General features: G+C 47.2%; 3 protein-coding genes across 14 annotated transcripts; 2 read left to right on the forward strand and 1 right to left on the reverse strand.

Annotated features, from left to right (window-relative positions):
• The first annotated feature begins 1,454 nt into the window (after positions 1-1,454).
• On the forward strand, positions 1,455-2,586 carry LOC139823309 (EKC/KEOPS complex subunit TPRKB). Its single transcript, XM_071795734.1, has one exon. It carries the CDS (start codon positions 1,716-1,718, stop codon positions 2,256-2,258), a length of 543 nt encoding a protein of 180 aa, XP_071651835.1. The 5' UTR covers positions 1,455-1,715; the 3' UTR covers positions 2,259-2,586.
• On the reverse strand, positions 2,312-18,559 carry Npl4 (nuclear protein localization 4). Of its 2 annotated transcripts, none has more exons than XM_071795680.1 (13): positions 18,419-18,559; positions 17,758-17,838; positions 17,466-17,670; positions 17,080-17,224; positions 16,880-17,017; positions 16,464-16,767; positions 16,214-16,351; positions 15,974-16,121; positions 15,558-15,718; positions 3,904-4,055; positions 3,687-3,825; positions 3,108-3,427; positions 2,312-2,706 (listed from the first exon to the last, which is right to left on the reverse strand). In XM_071795680.1, exons 1-13 carry the CDS (start codon positions 18,428-18,430, stop codon positions 2,658-2,660), a joined length of 1,992 nt encoding a protein of 663 aa, XP_071651781.1. In that variant the 5' UTR covers positions 18,431-18,559; the 3' UTR covers positions 2,312-2,657. The 2 variants fall into 2 exon arrangements, with proteins under 2 accessions (XP_071651781.1, XP_071651780.1); XM_071795679.1 differs by lacking the exon at positions 18,419-18,559 and adding an exon at positions 18,180-18,209.
• Positions 4,639-17,538, forward strand: LOC139823298 (tripartite motif-containing protein 75). 11 transcript variants are annotated; one of them, XM_071795695.1, is made up of 6 exons: positions 8,390-8,416; positions 9,046-9,108; positions 9,530-9,847; positions 10,834-10,983; positions 11,064-11,247; positions 17,434-17,538. In XM_071795695.1, the coding sequence occupies exons 1-6, from the start codon at positions 8,405-8,407 to the stop codon at positions 17,469-17,471; spliced, it is 765 nt and encodes a 254-aa protein (XP_071651796.1). In that variant the 5' UTR covers positions 8,390-8,404; the 3' UTR covers positions 17,472-17,538. The 11 variants fall into 11 exon arrangements, with proteins under 11 accessions (XP_071651794.1, XP_071651786.1, XP_071651791.1 ...); XM_071795685.1 differs by lacking the exons at positions 8,390-8,416; positions 17,434-17,538 and adding an exon at positions 4,730-5,614 and having other exon boundaries at positions 11,064-16,212; XM_071795686.1 differs by lacking the exons at positions 8,390-8,416; positions 17,434-17,538 and adding an exon at positions 5,628-6,080 and having other exon boundaries at positions 11,064-16,212.
• Positions 18,560-18,704: the final 145 nt, after the last annotated feature.

Here is an 18,704-nt window from a genome sequence, read left to right on the forward strand (position 1 = left end):
TTTTGCTTTTTACAAGATATATTTATCATACAAAAAGGGTGGTTTGGATTTCCTCATTCGATTGGCGATTCAAAATTTATAATAATAAAATGCAGAGAGTTGTTCAATAATGAAAAAAGTTCATGCTTTCCTGATAATCAGTTTAGAAAGCATGATAATTGACAATATTAGCAATTTGATTTTTGTTTTGTACCTGCATTTTTATATAACAACAAGAGATCGTTTTGGGACAGATTTGACTAGGAAGTATGTACGACCGTTGCTCCGTACAAGGTGGACCTATGTCTTCTTCTTCAGCCTGTTTCGATTTACATCTCTTTCTCGGTTTTCCCTTTTTGGAAGGGCACGCTGATTTAAGTTTCTCCGAACCCCATTCCACCCCTAATTGTACTGTGCAAGTAATTCAAAATAATTTTTCTCTTAATTTTTACAAACGGATGCTGACTAGGATTTTATATTAAATGTGCATGTGTTGTAAAATAGAACAACGATATGTAACGTTTGATCGAAAAGAGATACCGTAGTCGAATAATCGTTCTAAAATATTCTCGGCCGATGTATCATCCGTCATAATGGGCGATGAGAGAAATTAATTTTTTCCAATCTTGCAATTGTATAAAAAATACGGCAATCATGATCATCCACAATTTTTATGCATCGAGAACGTAATATGTAATGTTATCAGTCATTTGACAGATGAGATGTCACATGTCACATTCTCGTAAAGAAGTTGCAAACTTCAAGACGTTTAATATTTATAATATCTTTTATCTAATTTAATTAATTAATTTAATCAATTAATTAAAATTAATTATGATTAATGATATAGTCGCAGATGACATTCTTTCGCACATATCTCTATATATCCAACTGTACTTTATCTATATTTGATTTCCGTTTTAACATATATTTTTCAATACATTAATAATAACTTAATCATATATTTTATTATTGCAAATAATGAACAAAAAATTTAAAAATAATACATCTGGATAACTTAAAAATATTACATGAACGTTTACCTATACAAAAATATATTTAAAAACATGAAAAATAATTTTAGGCAAATAATATTAATTGTATTACAATTTTTTATTGTTTAAATTTATTTTTCCTGAAGAAAGTAACCATATGACAAAGTTATTATGTAATTCTTTCGTTACTCTAAAAATATAGTACAATATTTATTTATCTATTTTTAATATTTTCGTTATTGCGTGCCGAGTGTGCAAAATCGGTTGCTATATCAATGTAATTTTAACAGTTATTTAACTCTTAATATTTTCTATTCTCGTTTTGTTATTACAATTTATAATTATTTTATTCTGTTTAGTACACCTACCTGCGATAAATTTTTTTCTTTCCCGCGTCTCTCATTCCTTCACCATTTGCGATTCCTTTTCCAGCTGTAATGTTTAGAGATGGCGTTAGCGCACGGCAAAGCATTCTTCATTACATACATATATACCCTCCCGTAGAACCAAACCGGCGATATGTTTTGTATTATTTATTAGTCGTGCTGCGTTTCGCTCAGAATAGTCAGAATTACACGAGTCTTCCGAGCATCTGTCAGTCATCACTGAAACGCGACGTGCGATCGTACGACCGTCGCAGCATTTTCTAACAGAAGACCGAACGCGAGATTAATCATCCGGGCGATCAGAGTCGATTGACACACTAATTTATAATCATCGGTAATTGCTGTAACAGCTGACATGGATGATTACAGCGCCGAGCTGGATCAGGAGACCGGCCTCTGCTGCACGTTGCACCTGTTCGCCGATGTCGCGAATACCTCGGAGATACGCGAGAAGCTCGTCGCCGGGAAGCTTCGCTGTTGCGTGGCAAAAGTCGCGCTCATAACCGATGCTTTTCAGGCGGTGGTGGCTGCCAACAAAGCCGCCCTCAGCGCTAAGCGAAATCGACTGATCACCAGGACCGTGTACACGGAAATTTTGTTCTACCTGTCCATGTCGAAGAACATATCTCGTTCCTTGATCGAGTTCGGTATCGGTGACGGCGATAGGAACATCCTGGTGATACTGATACACAAGCCTGGCGAGGAGCGAGCCATGCTGGAGGAGATCTTGGAAAGCGTCAAGGGAGAGAGGATACCCATTTCGAGGCTGCAAGAATTTACGGATGTGAATCTGGTAAAAAAGACTTACAAGATCGACGAGGATGAACTGCGCGTCACCAGTCTGGCTGACGCTGTTGTCTCGAGAATTTGTTGCAAGGAGTTTATGTTGCCGAAGTGAGGATCGAAGAGACTGGAGGATGGCGGAGAAAGCAAGCTGTCCTTACGTGTCAATTATTATTAACGATAAGAGAAAACTTTATTTGGAATATGATATTTAAGTAAACAGCGGATATATATATATAACGTTTGAAGAGCCTACATGTTTCTAGTTCCCTTTCATCAGTCAATTATATACCCTTACATTTCATTTGCGATAACTATTTCTTTGCAAGTTATCTCGCAAGATATTACGTGTGTCTGATACTAAGGAATAATAGTTGAATATTATTCATGAAAAAATATATATATATGATGTACATAAGATCCATAAATTGTTTAATGCCGAATATTCATGCAAATTTCTAACATTTGTAGCATCGTTAGGCTCGACTGAACTCCTGAACTCATGATTCTGTTATCAAAACAATTCCCTCATCATTTCTTCGTCATATTCCTCAACATCTCCTCTGTAAACATATAAAAAATTCATAGTAAATATTTCTGATCTGTTAAAATCATTTTGTAAGTCACAACTTCACAAGACATTCTGCTAGGATTAATATTTAGGCCGCCGAACCGTCGCAAACTGGTTACGGATTAAAAAAAAAAAATTATGTTACTGGGAGAAGCCTGATAGGGGTGAGGGAAATACGTCAGTCGGAAAGTACTTTTGTGGTGTTTCTTTTCTTCCTTTTTTTTTTATTCACTCATAAATAAGGCCAAAGATGCGTAGAAAACAATCGTTACATCCGCAAGGACGCGTTACACGTCAGATCCTGCGGAAGCGAAGTAGTAGATTCAAAGACAGCACCCCTTAAACGCACACTGAATTTCGCCGTTAGCGCTTCTGACAGTTTATTACGAGTACCTTGGCAGATTGCACATCTCGCAAACTGCTAAGTCCGCGGCATTGAGAAAAGTGCAGTGGGAACAGGTCCAGAGAGCTTGGTCGGGCGGCGGATTCGCGATCGGCTCGGTACCGACGCCTATCCCGCCGCTGGCCTCCGCGGCCGCGGCAGGCAACGTCCTCGAGCTGTTACCGAAGGACGAGGTTTGCGGCGGACGCGACGACGTGGAGGTCACGGATATGAGCTGCTCCACCGTCGCCCAATGCTCCGACTGGGCCCACTCCATTGCTTTCTGCTTGTCCTTATTGCGAATAGCTTCGAGCAGCGGCAACATGTGGTCCTGTAAGACAGAGTATTTTTGTCAATATTATCATTGGAATATTGGAGAGCTTGGTGATAAAGCCTCTTTGCCTCTTAGATGAAAGAAAGACTCGAATTCAATGTTTCCACACACGATACAAGGAAATCTTGAATGGAAAGTATTATTCCATTGTGACAAATGGCAGCGAGTCTACAAACGTAAACAAACTATCCCGGGGTAACTGAGTAATAAATCATAATATTGCCACTCTATAGGTCAGAAATGTAAGAAGCTGCACCTTCATTGGATACATATCCATGGTAGCGATGAAGAGGAGCAAGTGAAAGTCGGAAGTCGCCTCCAGAAATTGATCGCTGTTAAATTGCTGCATGTAGGTGCACAATGAATTGAATTCCTGGACCTGTCCATCGATTTGCCTGTGAAACATAAATTTAATATGAATAACTCTAATAACTGTATTCATGTATACATATACAATGTATTTATCTGCATACCTGTTTTCAACTGGAAATGGAGTGATGTTGTCTTCCGTGAAGAAAGTAAATTGTGGGGTAAGCGGAGTGGACGCAGGTACGTCTACCAATAAGTATTCTACTGGCAGAGGTCTTGCTAGTCTCGTCACCTCGTTTCCATACGTATCTTTCTCCTGAAGAAAAAAAAGTAGACGTTTATATTGTAAAACCGTACTTATTATTTCAGTGGACAAAAAAGATTTTACATACTTATTTCTACCATTTTTTCAAGTACATAACTACACGCTATCTATATTTTTTTTTCGCGTTCTTTATCAAATAGGCTACCTTCGCATTTTTGTATATTACAATTTGACGCTTTGAATTATCTGCGTTTCTAATGATGGGATTCTTAAGTCAGGTCATTTATTAAGAAATATGTGAATCATCGCGCGCTACGATCTTTTTCCTCTAACAATATTTACGCGAGCGTTACTTCCGTAGTAACTCACTACAGTTCGCTCGTTCACGCGGAGTGAATTATCGTGAGTTACTCCAGAAGCAACGCTCGCGTAAACATCATAGTATACCCGTAAATTCTTTTCACGGCTCGTGTTCCCGCCATAAAGACCAGTTCACAGTCCGCCATGACGCGGCGCGAGGGGCGCGCGCACGTGATTGGCGACGCCCCGGTCGCGGGCCGCACGTGATTGGCGACGTAGTTGTCGCGTGGCCATTTGCCACGCACGCGACGAGAGCCGGGACGAAGCGAAGCGGAGTAGCGCCGCGGAGCGGAGTAGCGGAGTTGCGACGCGACGCGACGACGACGCAATCACGGCGACGACGGCGGCGGCGAAGGGAGGTTAGTTAGCGACAGAGAGACGTATGGGAACATACGCATGCGGAACCAGGGGAGGGAGAGGAACGGACAGGGGCGAAACGAGACGAGGATAGCCGAATCGAGCGCGGCGGCGGCGCGAGGGGGAGGGGGAGAGGCAGCGAGAGAAGCGCGTAAGCGACGGAGCGCGCGACGCGGTGTGTGTCGGTCGGTCGGTTGGTCGGTCGGTCGCCGCCATGCTAGTGGTTAGTTTAGTGAACCAAACATCATGATGTGGCAGAACGTTCGTATGAGCCTCCGAGGCCCGTAGCCGCGCGCCCGCGTTAACCGGCATGCCGTCGTTATGTTATCAATACAGTAACACTCACGACGTTCGATAAACACGTATTAAACACGTAACGCGAAAAGTACAAAAAAGTATACATACACACACACGGCACACGTATAGATAGAGAGGGAGAGATAGAGAGGGAATATACGTAGACGTATTACGGTAAAGAGAGAAATAAAATAGGGAACCCGCATTAAGCGATTCAGCGAAAAAAGATTCGCGCGACGACGACGACGACGACGACGACGACGACGACGACAGCGGCGGCGGAGGCGGCAGTGGCGACGAGGCCGACGACAACGAAAACGAGAACGGCAACGACAGCGGCGGCGGCGGCGGCAGCGGCGGTAGTGGTGGTTGTTCCTTGTAGTGGTAGTGGTGGTGGTTGTTGTTCCGCGGTGCGAGCGGAACAGCGCGCGGCGCGACGTCAGGCCCGATGTAAATCAAAGTTGCCGAATCGCACGGCCCCCGGAGCGTACGTCGCGCAGTGAGCATCGCCGCGGCACGCGCCGCGAGTGACGGAGTGCCAACGGTCAGCCTCTCCATAGCCGCGGCAGGGAGACGTTCCGCGAGACGTATACACGGTACGGAAGCATTTGCAATGAAACCTGCTGTGCGGACAGACCGAGAGAGAAAGAGGGAGAGGGAGAGAAAGAGAGAGAGAGAGAGAGCGGGAGAGAATCGGAGCGTCTGGACGTGTGCGTGCGTGTGTCGGAGCGGCTGTGCGTGTGCGTGTGCCAAGAGAGAAAGAGAAAGCATACGCGTATGTGTGTGTGTATATATATCTATATATATAAATATATAGATGCATGTATCTCGCGTAAAATGCGCGCGCGCACAACCATGAGGAAGAGGGGGGGGGAGAGGGACGGGGGAAGGAGCGAGACGGAGCGCGCGCACATTCCCGCGCGCGGAATCCGTCTGACACGCAGTACTCAGTAGTCTCTACGACACTCTACGAGCGGTTTTTCGATCCGCGTGGGTTTGTGCCGTGGACTTGCCGCGCGCGACTCGCGATCGGCGGTTGGCTCGGGAGCTCTCGGCGTATAGGTAAACCCCCCTCCCCCCCCCGGCGAGCGAGAACATCCGGTCGAGTTTTTCACCGGGTCCGAGATAACCGCGCGCGACGCCGCGCCGCGCCGTCGGTCCGTTTCGTCTCGTCGGCGACGACGGACGGTTGCGACGCGACGCGCGACGTCGCGAGGAAGTGCCTCGCCGAGCAGCACTCGATACGTTTCCTCCTCCTCCACCCCGTCCGCCCGTCCTCCGGCGCCTCCGATCCGAGGACTCGTCGCCCCCTCCTCCATCCCGCCCGCCCCGGTCGGCCCCCTGCCTTCCTTCGCGCCCCCCCTCCTGCGTTTCGCGCGCGCGAGAGAGGCACGTCGCGCTCAAAGAATGGCGAACCCCGTGCGCGCTCCGCGACGATCTCGCCGCGACGGTTTTGGCGGGATTTCCGGCGCATGCGCGCGGACCGTCGCGAGGTGCCGTTCTCTCACTCTCTCTCTCTCTCTCCGTCGCGCGCTCTCTCGCACGTGCGCGCGCGCGTGCGAGCGGACGAGCGAGCTCGCCGAGACGGCTCCTCTTCGAGGCCTCTCGTTGCATAATGACTTATCTATCGCGCTGATACCGCGCCGGATACCGAAAGTCGTCCACCTAACCCTCTTTCGCCCAAGTTTTCGCTTCGGGACAGCACTTCCGCGGGCCACGACGAGCGCGGGAGCATCATCGTCGGCGGTATCGTCAGGGTTCGCCGTAAATAAGGAATCCCTCCGACCGTCGAGGAACGCAATTCGCCGCGGAGAGCGCAGATCGTTGCTCTCCTCGACGAATAGGTCCTCTTATTTACGCGTCCGCGCGCCACGCGTGTTTGCACAACGCGCTTCTCGAAGCGAGAGACTCGTGTCGCTCCGAAAACTTTTGTCGAGAGACAGCGGCGCGACTGAACGGTATTACCCTACGTAAATCTCTCTCGAGATATTTAAACGGGAAGAAAATCGGAGTATAAGGTCGATTCGAACGATCGGTTGGAGAGATAGCGACTCGATCCGATGGCATCGAGGTGGTTCCGTCCAAAGGTTGACACTCGCGGGTTAAAGCGTTTCGCCGGAAGTGATATTTAATTAACGTTTATTATCGACGCCGAGTTTTTCAACGTTGAGCCGTACCTCGCTGTCGCGAATGCGCGTTTCAAACATCAGTGGAATCTGCCGAGACCCGTTTGATTACGCTCCCTTAGCAAAATTGAATGATAATTGAGCAGAGAACGGGATAGCCACACTGAAAAAAATTTTTTTCTGCATTTTAGTAAATATTAGTTTGCATACAACTGTGACTTTATTAAAATGAAGAAAATTTTCCTTTTTATTAGTATGTTTTTTCTCGGTGAATGCACATGTACCAATAAAGAGGAAAATTTTCTTCATTTTAGTAATTGGTAGTCACAGTTGTATGTAAATTGAAGATCAAACGAACTTATCTGTTAAGTGAAGTTCGATCGAAATTATATGAAGGGCCTCGTTCGAAAAGATTACAACAGGTACTACATGTTGTAATCTTTTCGAACGAGGCCTGAAATATAACTAATATTAAAATGCAGAAAATTTTTTTTCTCAGTACAAATCTGACTTTAAATTCGACGTTTCTAAATTCGACGATCGTCACTGTTATACACGCTGTTCAGAATAATTAAAGAATCATTCCCTTTTCTTTTAGATTCTTGTCCATAAAATGAAGCGAACGTCGACGGTTACGGAAATTAAGATGTCTCGTTTACGTAAAGATCCAGCCGGAATGGACGTCGAAAAATAAAAGTGTCGCGGCCATCGGTTATCCTCTGGGACACGCAACGGCGCTACGAGAACCGAGATCCCGTAATCGTTTTTTCCAGGGTGTTATCACGTGTTGCGTATCGTAATTTACAGTACACGGCACTTATCGAAAATACTCCCCCCAGGGCGGCACGGTCAAGGTGATCAAGGCGACGGACGGGTGCACGAGGGGAAGGGTTAAGGGCGAGCGGCACCGCGCGGGCGAGCTCAAGTCTCGTCGGGGTCCGCGCTTTCCCGCCTTTCGAGGTATCCCGGACGGAGAATCGAATTCGCGCGGCACGAGTTGTGTTTACCCGTCGTCACGTGTGCGACGACGACGCGGCGGCGGCGGCCGCGTCGTATCGATTCCTCCGAATCGCGCATTCAAGCCTCAAGGCGAGAGGGAAAAAGCGGACGAGTGGACCAGCCGACGACGTAGGGACGTAAACAATACCGCGAGAGACGACGACGTCGCCGTTCGTGCCCTGCGCGCACAAAGAGAGAGAGAGAGAGAGAGCGCGAGAGGAAGACGCACGTTCGCTAAACGGGGAAAACGTCGATGACTCGATGACGCACGAGGTGCGATATGGGTCAAGGAATATAGGCCGACACGACGACGACGACGACGGCGGCGGCCGCGGCCGCCGCGGCGGTTTCGCGCCGCGCTGCGTGTTCTTGAAACCGGGAAAGTCCACGGCGACGGGACGGCAGACGAGTCTACGGTCGAGTCGGCGCGTGGAGACCACGTAGTGATCGTAGTAACGTTTAGAGAGGGATTCCGCGCGAGAAAAGCGACGATGTGAGAGATAGGGATTACAGAGCGGAGCACGTAGAGCGGAGAGAGAGAGAGGGAGAACGGTGCGCAGCGAGGGAAGTGCGTACACCGAGTGTTTTGTTTACATACGCGGTTGACGGCGGGTGACCTTTTACGAGTCTCTTTCCTTCGCGCGAGATACCCGAGGCTCCTCTTCCGCGTGAATCGCGGCAGTGCCTGCGTGACACGCGGTCCCGAAGCTCGTTGAGTTCCGCCGCCGGTGGCAGCTTCCCTACCTCGCGTCCGTAAAACGTGCGCGACTCTTCGCGTTTCTGTCTCGAGTCGCGTTTCGAGAACCGCGCGAATATCTGTGTGAAAAAGTTTCCCCGATATTCCGTCCTGGAGGCGGAAGCCGCATCTCGGCGCGATTAAACGTCATCGCGATCTGTTTCAGGGGCACGTAACCGACAGGGGAAGCTACGCTTCCGTAATTCGCGGCGTGATGTTGCTCAAACAGGTAAATCTCTCCTCCTCTGCCGGAGTAAACTTGAGCGGGATGTGAATGGGTGGAAACGGGATACACACCGCTGGGAGCGAGTAGCAGACTTGAAGGAAATTTTCGTATACGATGACGACGAGTTACGGCACGAGGCGTTTCTTATCACGATCTTTCGAACCTACGTTGGATATCGATCGACGACTGGATTCCGCGATCTAGCAGTGGAAGTTTTATTCTAACGTTCCCTCGCGCGGTATAGGCGGAGAGAGAGAGAGAGAGAGAGAGAGATAAAAAAAGAGAGGCTTTACATGTGTCTGTGTGTGTATGTGCACTGTGTTTTCGCGTATCGCGCGCGCGTATACGTTTTGCGACGAAATTTGCGAGGCACGAAGGTGGGATACGCGCACGCACGATGTGTACGTGTGTATTGCGCTTCCAGATGCTGGATCCGAGTGTGCTAACGGACCTGGAGGAGCTGACGCTTTGCGGTTGCTGCAAGCAGAAGTACAATGACGTGGAGCAGTGTCCCAAGTATCTCAGCTGCAAGCACTACTTCTGCCTACGGTGCATCGAGAACAATTTGCTGAAGGGACGCGACCTGTTCTGCGCGCACTGCTGGAAAAAGACGGACCTGGGCGACCAAGGCCCGGACGCTCTACCCACACACTCCGCTCTACTTGCCCTGGCCAACAATCTGTCGTGTTTCAAAATCACGCCGAACAACACGTCCAACAAACTCGTTGACAAGGAGAGAAAGGTAATTGCTCCCTAATTCAACGCTTCGCGAGCGAGATTCTTTTCTCTCTGAATTTCACGGGCCCGATATTATTTTCCGCGTTGCTTGAAACATTCGACGATAATATACTGAAAAGTTGGAGATCAAAATGTATAAAGTTTGTTTCAAATATAACGATCTAGGTAGGATGATCATCGTAGGGGAGTAGCGTGACCTGTTGCGATCTTTATCTACTCGGAAACGATTCGGGAAGTACTTGTATTTGATTTTGAGAAAATGAAACAAATTGCGACGCCAGTAATGCAGCAAAATGAAACGACATTGAAGTAGATTATTTCTGCGACGCAAAATTACGCGATGGTCGATTCGTTTGAATTCAATCGTTGCTATCGAGATATCTCTGTTGAATAAAATTGCGTCACGTGGGATTTTTGGACGACGAAAGATCATTCGGCCGCTGCGAAACCGCGCGTGCGGTAAACGGCGAGCTCTTACCGAGAGGGACGGGGTAACCGGGGTAACCGCGAGACACAGGACACGCGCGTGCGAAGCCATATCGAGAAGGAACGGTTCCGGCAATAATAGGATGATGTTGTAAGGGCGTCATCACTCTCGTTTTATCCCCAAGTGCGGACAACTACTCTCGAGTCTGTGATAATTTCGATTTTCCACTTAAAAAAGATCCCTACGAGAAATGCATTTCGTCTTCTACTTGCGGCACTTCCTGCTGGCAGGTCGTGAACCTTCGTTTATCATGTAAACACGTGGACGCAGTATAACCAGATCGGGGACCGAGAGTCACGGAGAATCGAGCGGTGGGGGATACGCGCATAAAGAGAAAGCACGTACGTGTGTGCTCGGAACTTCGGTTAGCGAGGCACGTACGTGCTTTCTCCTCGTGTGCGTATCCCCATCGTTCGGCTCTCCGCGAGTCTCGGTTCCCGATCTGCTTACACTGCGTGGACGGTTTCTCCTCGCGGATCGATAATGGTTAAATATTTTCGCAGAGCGAGAACTGTCACACACACGGAATGCCACTGGCACTGTGGTGTGCGACGTGTTGCACGGCCCTTTGTAGAGCGTGCGCAAGCCCGCAGGATCACCCGGGTCATCAGATCAAATCGCAAACCGATGCCAAAGAACAGCTCATATCCGATGTAAGTTTTTACTATCTTGCCGATCGGTCCGATCCCACGATAAACGAGAAAGCTAACGACGAGAAAAATAACGTTCGCAGGTTCAACAGGAGTTAGTCACCGTGGGTAAACTGACGGCGGATATTCAGAGACTGGCCGGACAGCAACGCGACTTTCTGTTAAAAGTGCTGGAGGCCTGCATGACATTGAAAACGCATGTGGAAACGGATCTGCAGAACGGCTGGGGTCATTTTCCCGAGATAACGGAGGCGCGCGAGACCCTAGGTAAGACGAAGATTGGCCTGCAGATGAGCGAAACCCCGGGCGACGTGTACGGTCTACATTCGCAGCTAGTTCTCGAAAAACAAAGATTGCAGTCCAAGTGTCAGGAAATGATGCTGCAGTGTCAGCTGGATGATCTCATCGGCAATTCCGGAGTGGTATTTGATTTCGCCTTGCTGAAGCAAGCATTGGCGGGGATACACACGACGGATCCAATCATTTCTCAGGGCAATGGTAGTCGTATGTCAAATCATCTCGCAGCCACGCATAACCCACTCTTGTTCCTTGTGAATTACTGCATGTCGCAATTGTACACGCGTCACATCGTCAGCAAGCAGCAGCACATGCCGAACGGCTCGATGGAATACCACCATTCAAGTATGATGCCACCGCCACCGCAACAGGCGCCATCCGTTCACGTTCATCAGGGTCCACCGCCGCAACCCAACCAAGCTCCCCAGCAGCTCCTCATTCCACCCGGTTCACCGTCCATCAAACCCGTACCGCCTGCACCGCCCAATGCCATAATGCATCCACAGCAACAGTCGACGTTCATGCCTGACGCGATCGGTACCGGCGTCGGCGGCGGTAGTCTAGTGACCGTCCACTCGTCCCCGCAACCGCCGTCCAACGCGATGACGGCGACGTTGACGCGAGGTCCCGCGAATCCGTATCCCCTATACTACTTCAACATCGAGGTGAACGGCTCGCCGCACGGGCGTATCGTAATCGAGGTGCGACCGGATGCGGCGCCGAAGATGGCGAAGAATTTCAGCGTGCTGTCGACGGGGGAGGCCGGAATCGGTTACAAGGGGTGCACGATATTCCAGTGCTGGGAGGGAGAGTCCGTGATTACCGGCGACTTCGAGCTTAACAACGGCCGCGGTGGACGCAGCATATTCGAGGACGGTTATTTTATGCCGGACGATACCAAGTTCCCAGCGGTTAGGGGCGCGGTGGGCATGAGGCGGACGCAAAAGCGGCACGACAACCTCGGCATGGTCGGCTCGCAATTTCGCATAATACTGCAGGAGATGCGCGGCTTTACTGGCATCTTCGGCCACGTAGTCGAGGGATTGGAGCTGGTGGAGAAGATATCTACGTTCGGCGACCAGACCGGCAAGCCTACCAAGAATATTCAAATCACGAAATGCGGTAAATTGTAACGTTTATGCTATCGCTGTCGCGCGGTTTGTTGCAACGCCGGGTAAATCTCCGAGAAATGAGAGTATGTACTCCGTATATATGATATAACGCCGTATACAACACGTTTTCCTGCTCTAGATAACCGAAGGAAAGTCGCCACGGTATCCCCGACTCGCGCGCGTTTCGCGGGAGAAACTTGTACGTAAGAAGAAACGTGCAAAAAGAAATCGCGTTACACGTAATTGTCCGACGACGGGTGACGATTATTGTTATTATTATATCCGCCGCGCGTATGTCCGCTCGGGGAGATCGTTGCGACACGTTTATTAGCTCCGCGAAATCCTCGAACGCTCTGTACGAGTCATGCAACTTAATTAACTATTAACAATAGCGTCTAAAGATGTCGAATCTATTTTTAAAACATGGGCGTGTGCGAGAAGATGAAAAAGAGATAAAAATCCATATTTTGCTATTGACTGGGAATCGATACGAGATTCTGCTAACAATAACGACGATGATCGATTTACACACGAGACACACACACACATACATACGTACCTCAGAGATCGACCGTGATATCGATACGACTTCTCTAGCTGATATACGACATATTTGTTTTTTTTTTTTTAGGGAGAGAGAGGTCTGACGTTTATTTTGGCTATTATCGGCATTAACTCTTCTACGACGTTGTAGTTCATAGAACGCGTTTGTCGCGCGTTTGAACGTGATATAATGGAGAAAATAATACCGCGCGGATCGCGGCAGACGGTTCTCCGGCCGGCTGCGAGCGCAGCTAATGTTTTAGGTCGTAGATAGCGAATAAAAGGGGAAAAAAAAGCACGCGTAGAATAATCTGGGAATTTAAGTGTAGCGAACTGTGTCGGAGGCAACCGAATCGTGTGTCATGTACGCGAGACACATTTGCGAAGAAAACGAAAGAGATGAAATCTGCGCACGAGCGCAAACATTCGACTCTTTCGATTCTCTTGTCCTTTTATTATATTTTTTTTTCTTGGCGACCTTCGCGACTTGCTGCTAAAAGTCGTGAATCGCGTGATTCCATGTACGCAGGTCTCGTTTAGATATCTTAGCCGAGAGAGGTGGAAGAGATATCGGCATAGTTAATCACGTAGGAGGGCAGGTTTATGGTTCGTCGGACACGGCGATCGCGTATCGTATCGTATCGTTCCGTTCCGTTCCAGGGGTGCGAGGAAAAAGAGCTAAAAGGGAAGAGAAAATAAAAAAAAAAAAAGATATTCATCGCGCGCGCGCGTTTTGCGAAGAAGAATCTTGCGATCACCGCCGCTCGGATACTTGCGGCCCGAGCCCGTTTCCCTTTTCGTTCTTTGCGAACTAGCGAACCGTCGTGGGTTATATCTGTATTTAAGATTAGATCTCAAAATACGTCGCATATGTATGCAAGGCCTAAATACTACTACTGTAGACCGTAAGCCTCGTGTCGTCTAATCGGAAAACGGAAGAATAAAAAAAGAAATGTGCGGATATATATATATATTAAACGAATCATTCCTCGATACTATATATCGAAAAAATACTACGATATAATGTAACTGCGTTATAATTACTCGTCTGAATCCTCGTAATGAAGTCTCATGCGTTATTATCGTTACATACAATGTCACACACGCGCGCGCGTACGCGGGGAGCGGCTACGTATCTTTCCCTCTCACGCGAACACACGTGCGTGCGAATATATCTCCACGCGCGTACAAGGCAAGGCACACTCACGCGTAATAAGCAGAAATTGCACGCCCTCGCGTCGTCGCGGATATGCCTTCTCGAAGAAAAGCCTCATTCGATGTTGAACTTGAAAGTTTTAACACTTGTTGATTAGCTGATTAAAAAAAAAAAAGGAAAAAGAAGAACGCGTCTCTCGCGATCGACGTCGCGATGATTGACGCGATGCGAAAAACGCGTCACGTCGCGTGTCGTCTTTAGGGATAAATAACTCGCTCCTGTACGATCAAGAGCGGAAATGCTGTCCGTGTCGAGTGTAGCGAAGCCGAGAACTGCGTTTATACATCGAGCTTCTCTCTCTCTCTCTCTCTCTCTCTCTCTCTTTCTCTCTTCTCTAAAGAAGAGAGATCAGTAAGTTGGCTGGCTGGCTAGCTAAGATCTAGAGAAAGTCCAGCGAGACTCGTAGATAGAGAAGCTGGTTCGATCTAAAGCAGTTCGCAATCTCTTCACGCCGGAAGGCATTTTTGCTGTCGATTGCACATGTACAATATTGTATACACGACGACCGTAAGGGGGTTGGGAGGGGGGGGGATTGGATGATTGTGTGTTCGAACGGATGGATGAATGAACGAATTCTCTCGTTTCGCTGCTGAACGGGGAAGACTCCGACAAATTGTAACTCTTAGTACGTAATCGTAGACGCAATCGTGAGGAAAAGAACATATTGTATCGAAGCGAGTAAAAATTAGGCCCAACTGTACACGTACATATACACAAAAAATACACACACACACAGATACAGATACCTATGCGCGCGCGTATGCATATATATATATATACAAATATATAAACTACGTATATTTTTATGAACGTGATGAGGTTACAACGCATAGCTTGTAATATCGATTCTAATGACCGACCGATTTACCTGGCCCCTCGCGTGCGATTAAACGATTGAGCGGCTGTAAGCACTTGGACAAGTTCTTTCCTCGCCTTTCTACCTCGCCATTATTTCCCTCGGTATCTCCGTATCTCTCCTTTTTCTTACTTCCGCTCTATCTCTTTCTCTCTCTTATTCCCCCGCTCTCGAGTTGCGGTGATCATTGAAAACGCAAAAAATCGTGATTTTTTTTCGGGTTCGCGGTAATCACACCGTACGAATCATCGTTTAAACGAATTTTATTATTTCATTATACATGTACGAAGTGAACGTTTATTGCCCCAACTTAAATGTACTTTTAATCGATCAATTTTGAGTTATTCTTTCATGTATTATAATTTGTTCGTATCCTATATCTATATCTTAAGTTGTGCGACAAAATTGCGTAAATTCCAATAAATATTAAGCTGCGATAGACATATGTGAAAAAAATTCGAAGGCACTTGTTCGATATACATGTATTGTTAGATCGAAGTGATTCAAGAAAGCGTAATCGAATAGAAAATAAAATCGATATGTTTGAACTTACCTTATAGAAGACATCCGGAACGTATTGTTTGTCGGTGGACTCGATCACGTAGCCCAATTCCGGTGCGTCTTTTGTAGGAACCAAACAGCCGTCTCGTACCAACGCCATGCATTGATTGGACACCTGATAGCCCTCCATGTGCACTTGATTTTTATCATCGCCTGTAATATTCCGGAGAAAAATATATATGATGAATGTATCCAATAACTAGTTTTGCATGGCGTTTGTAACAGAGATTTCGTAATATTCGAAGGAAATGTTATTGTATTATTAGGTTGATTAAAAAATTCGTTCTTCTTTTTCTATATGGCCGGTGCCCTAATATGACACGAGAAACAAGCTTTTTAATCAACCTAATATCTTCGAAACAAAAAGGATACATATGTTATAAAAGTAAGATTGTAAGTTTGACTTACCTGTGACGCAAACAGTTACAAATTTTGAGCCGAAATAACCGTTAGGCGAGAAGCGGCAGGGGTTTGGGTAACGATTTTGAAAGTACCCAGCCATAATGCATTCTTGAGCGGATAGAAAATGGCTTTCTATATTGCGGACGTGTTTGACCTGGTCGAATAAAACTGACGAAGTTAATCGCCGCACGTACGAGTTCGGTATTAAGAATGAATTATATGAGGAATAAAAGTGTATCAAATTACCGTTCCCTTCTTGATATCGTCGGCTATGAGGTCAGTGAAAATCCATCCGACTCTCCTCAGATTAAGTGTCCGGCCTAATTCCTCGACTAATGCTTCCTTCTCGTCCGGCAGAAGTCTTATCGTGTCTTTTGTACTTTCCTGACCAAGAAAAAAAAAACAGAACAACGCGAACGTTACTCTCGATACTTGTTAACCAATAGTGTATGTTTATAGATTTGTTGTCGAAGATTGTGTACGAGCGCTTATGTACCTGCGGTGGTTCATATATGGCCGCAACGACTGCTCTAATTCCTAGCGGAACATCCGAATGTACTTCGTATTTTCCGTACAGATAGCCGATACGTTGGTGCCCAGTGCTGCGCCAGTAATTAAGAAAACGTTCTACTAAACTAGCATTTTCGAACATGACGTTGTCCACGTGACGATAAGTCTGGCGGTTCAGAGTTATTGAGTTCGGTTGGCACTTGCTGCAGATTCCTCGCGGCCACGGCGGATGGTCCTTGCAGCCAGTCTTTATACGGCAGCTTATGTCGTCTAATTGTATAAACTTGCCCCTGCGACAAATATATATATATGATATATATATATACATATATATGCGAGATACAGTCGAATATTTTGTCATAGCGTTTACAATTATTTCACGACGTATTTCACACGTATTACCTATCAACTCCGGCAGTGAGCTTCCTGAGATATGAATGAAAGGACAGATGCTTGATATTTTGTTCCTTCAGGTAAATTTCGTCAAAAGGTTCCAGAGGCGAACAGTGAACGCAGCATCCTCTCGCTCCATGCCGACAACTGTAAAAACAAATTTCTCTTTCTCACTTGGACACTATCCCCGAGTCGTTTAGATTACTTACAGTTTTTCATCGCGTTTACGCTGGATCTTGCCGTCCAGCTTCCATAATTGCTCATCGATATCATTTTCGACTACACTTGACAGAGATCGCGGCATACTGGATGAACGCGTTGTAATTCCATTAGCAGCGTCCATTGGGCCTGATTCTGTATCACACAAAACAATATAGAAACCTGGACATTTGACGAACAAGATGACGTATGTCTCATAAAAATTTCATGCCGTTTTTTAGTTCGACATAAATTTTCCTAACGAATGCACTTGATGATTTTATGTTATTATTTTTAATATTGGATAACAGCACGTTTTAATTTTAATTCTATGTATCATTTCAAGTATGTTCTATGTGTTGTAGTTCTACCGCGTGTGCGAATGAATCGTCAGTACCTGTAGAAGTGTTGTTGGAGGCACTACTGGTCGACGGAGCACTCCACAGTTGGGTGCCATTGGCTGGCACAAGGTAAAGTATATCTCCATGAGAAAGACCGATTCCTGACACCGTTCTACTTCGAGTAGACGTAAGTGGCTCCTTCTGACTTCGTTGCTTGCAGAGATTAAATCCAAAACTATTTAAATCGAAGGCTTCGTAGACCTAAGGACCAAGAGACAATCGGAGATAAATCCCACTGACAATTGTTCCACAATTATGTATTTACAAAGGCTGTCTTGCGATCCATACCTTCTCGTAGAGTCGAGAAACTGTATCAGAAGGTAGCACTTCTATGCGTTTTGTACCCTCTGGTGACTGCACACGTACGATCTGGAAATAAATAAACGCAGTGTATAATAGACACAAAACTCATATTTATTCAACAAAGGCAGTTTCTGAGCATTGTACACAAAGACTACACGCTTCTAACTTTGTACCCTATTCGTTTCACTCGCGTGTAAATGAAATCTATTCGAAAACCAAGCGACAGAAAAGAATTATTCTAGTCACTTCTGTACAAATTTCCACGTCGGACGTTTCACAATAACAATTAAAGACTGGCATGAGGGAGAGCCCCTAGCTTAATTTCTCTCTGTAAAAGTTACATAATTACATTCGAGCAACTGTCAAAAATAGAGAGAGATCGGACGTCGCGAGCTTCGTTCGCTTACGTTCGTCGAAATCATTCTCAGGAAAGACGAACGCGAAGGGGACCCAAGGACCAGGTAGCCACGAGGGGGGGTTTCGGGAAACGGGGCCCCGATCGCATCGCTCGCGTCTGGGAATTTTTCACTCGCGGCCACGTTGCGACGGCGAGAAGCGAGCGTCGGGGAAAAGGGAAGACGCAGCTTCCGCTCGCGTCGTACGGGGGCCCGGGGCCCCCAGGGGGGAGGCTGCCGCGTGCACTTACGATATTTGACATCTCGCCGGTGTCGGTGGTGCATCAGCTGTTCAGCCCGCTGTGTCGTACGGGCCGCGCGAGTTTGCGTCGGCGCCAAAGTCCCTAGAGCGTCGCGGCGACGCTCCGCGCGACGACGAGGAAAACTGTCGAGTCAACGTCGGTGGGGCTGACCTAACCTCCACGCTCGCTCCTTCTCCGTCCACCTCGCGCGCTGTCTCTCTCTCTCTCTCTTTCTCGCGGTCGACGCGAGCCCCTACGAGTCCTACACGACGGCAGCGACGATCACCGAGCACCG

The sequence above is a fragment of the Temnothorax longispinosus genome, chromosome 12, assembly GCF_030848805.1.
Source record: "Temnothorax longispinosus isolate EJ_2023e chromosome 12, Tlon_JGU_v1, whole genome shotgun sequence".
Lineage (NCBI taxonomy): Eukaryota > Metazoa > Arthropoda > Insecta > Hymenoptera > Formicidae > Temnothorax > Temnothorax longispinosus.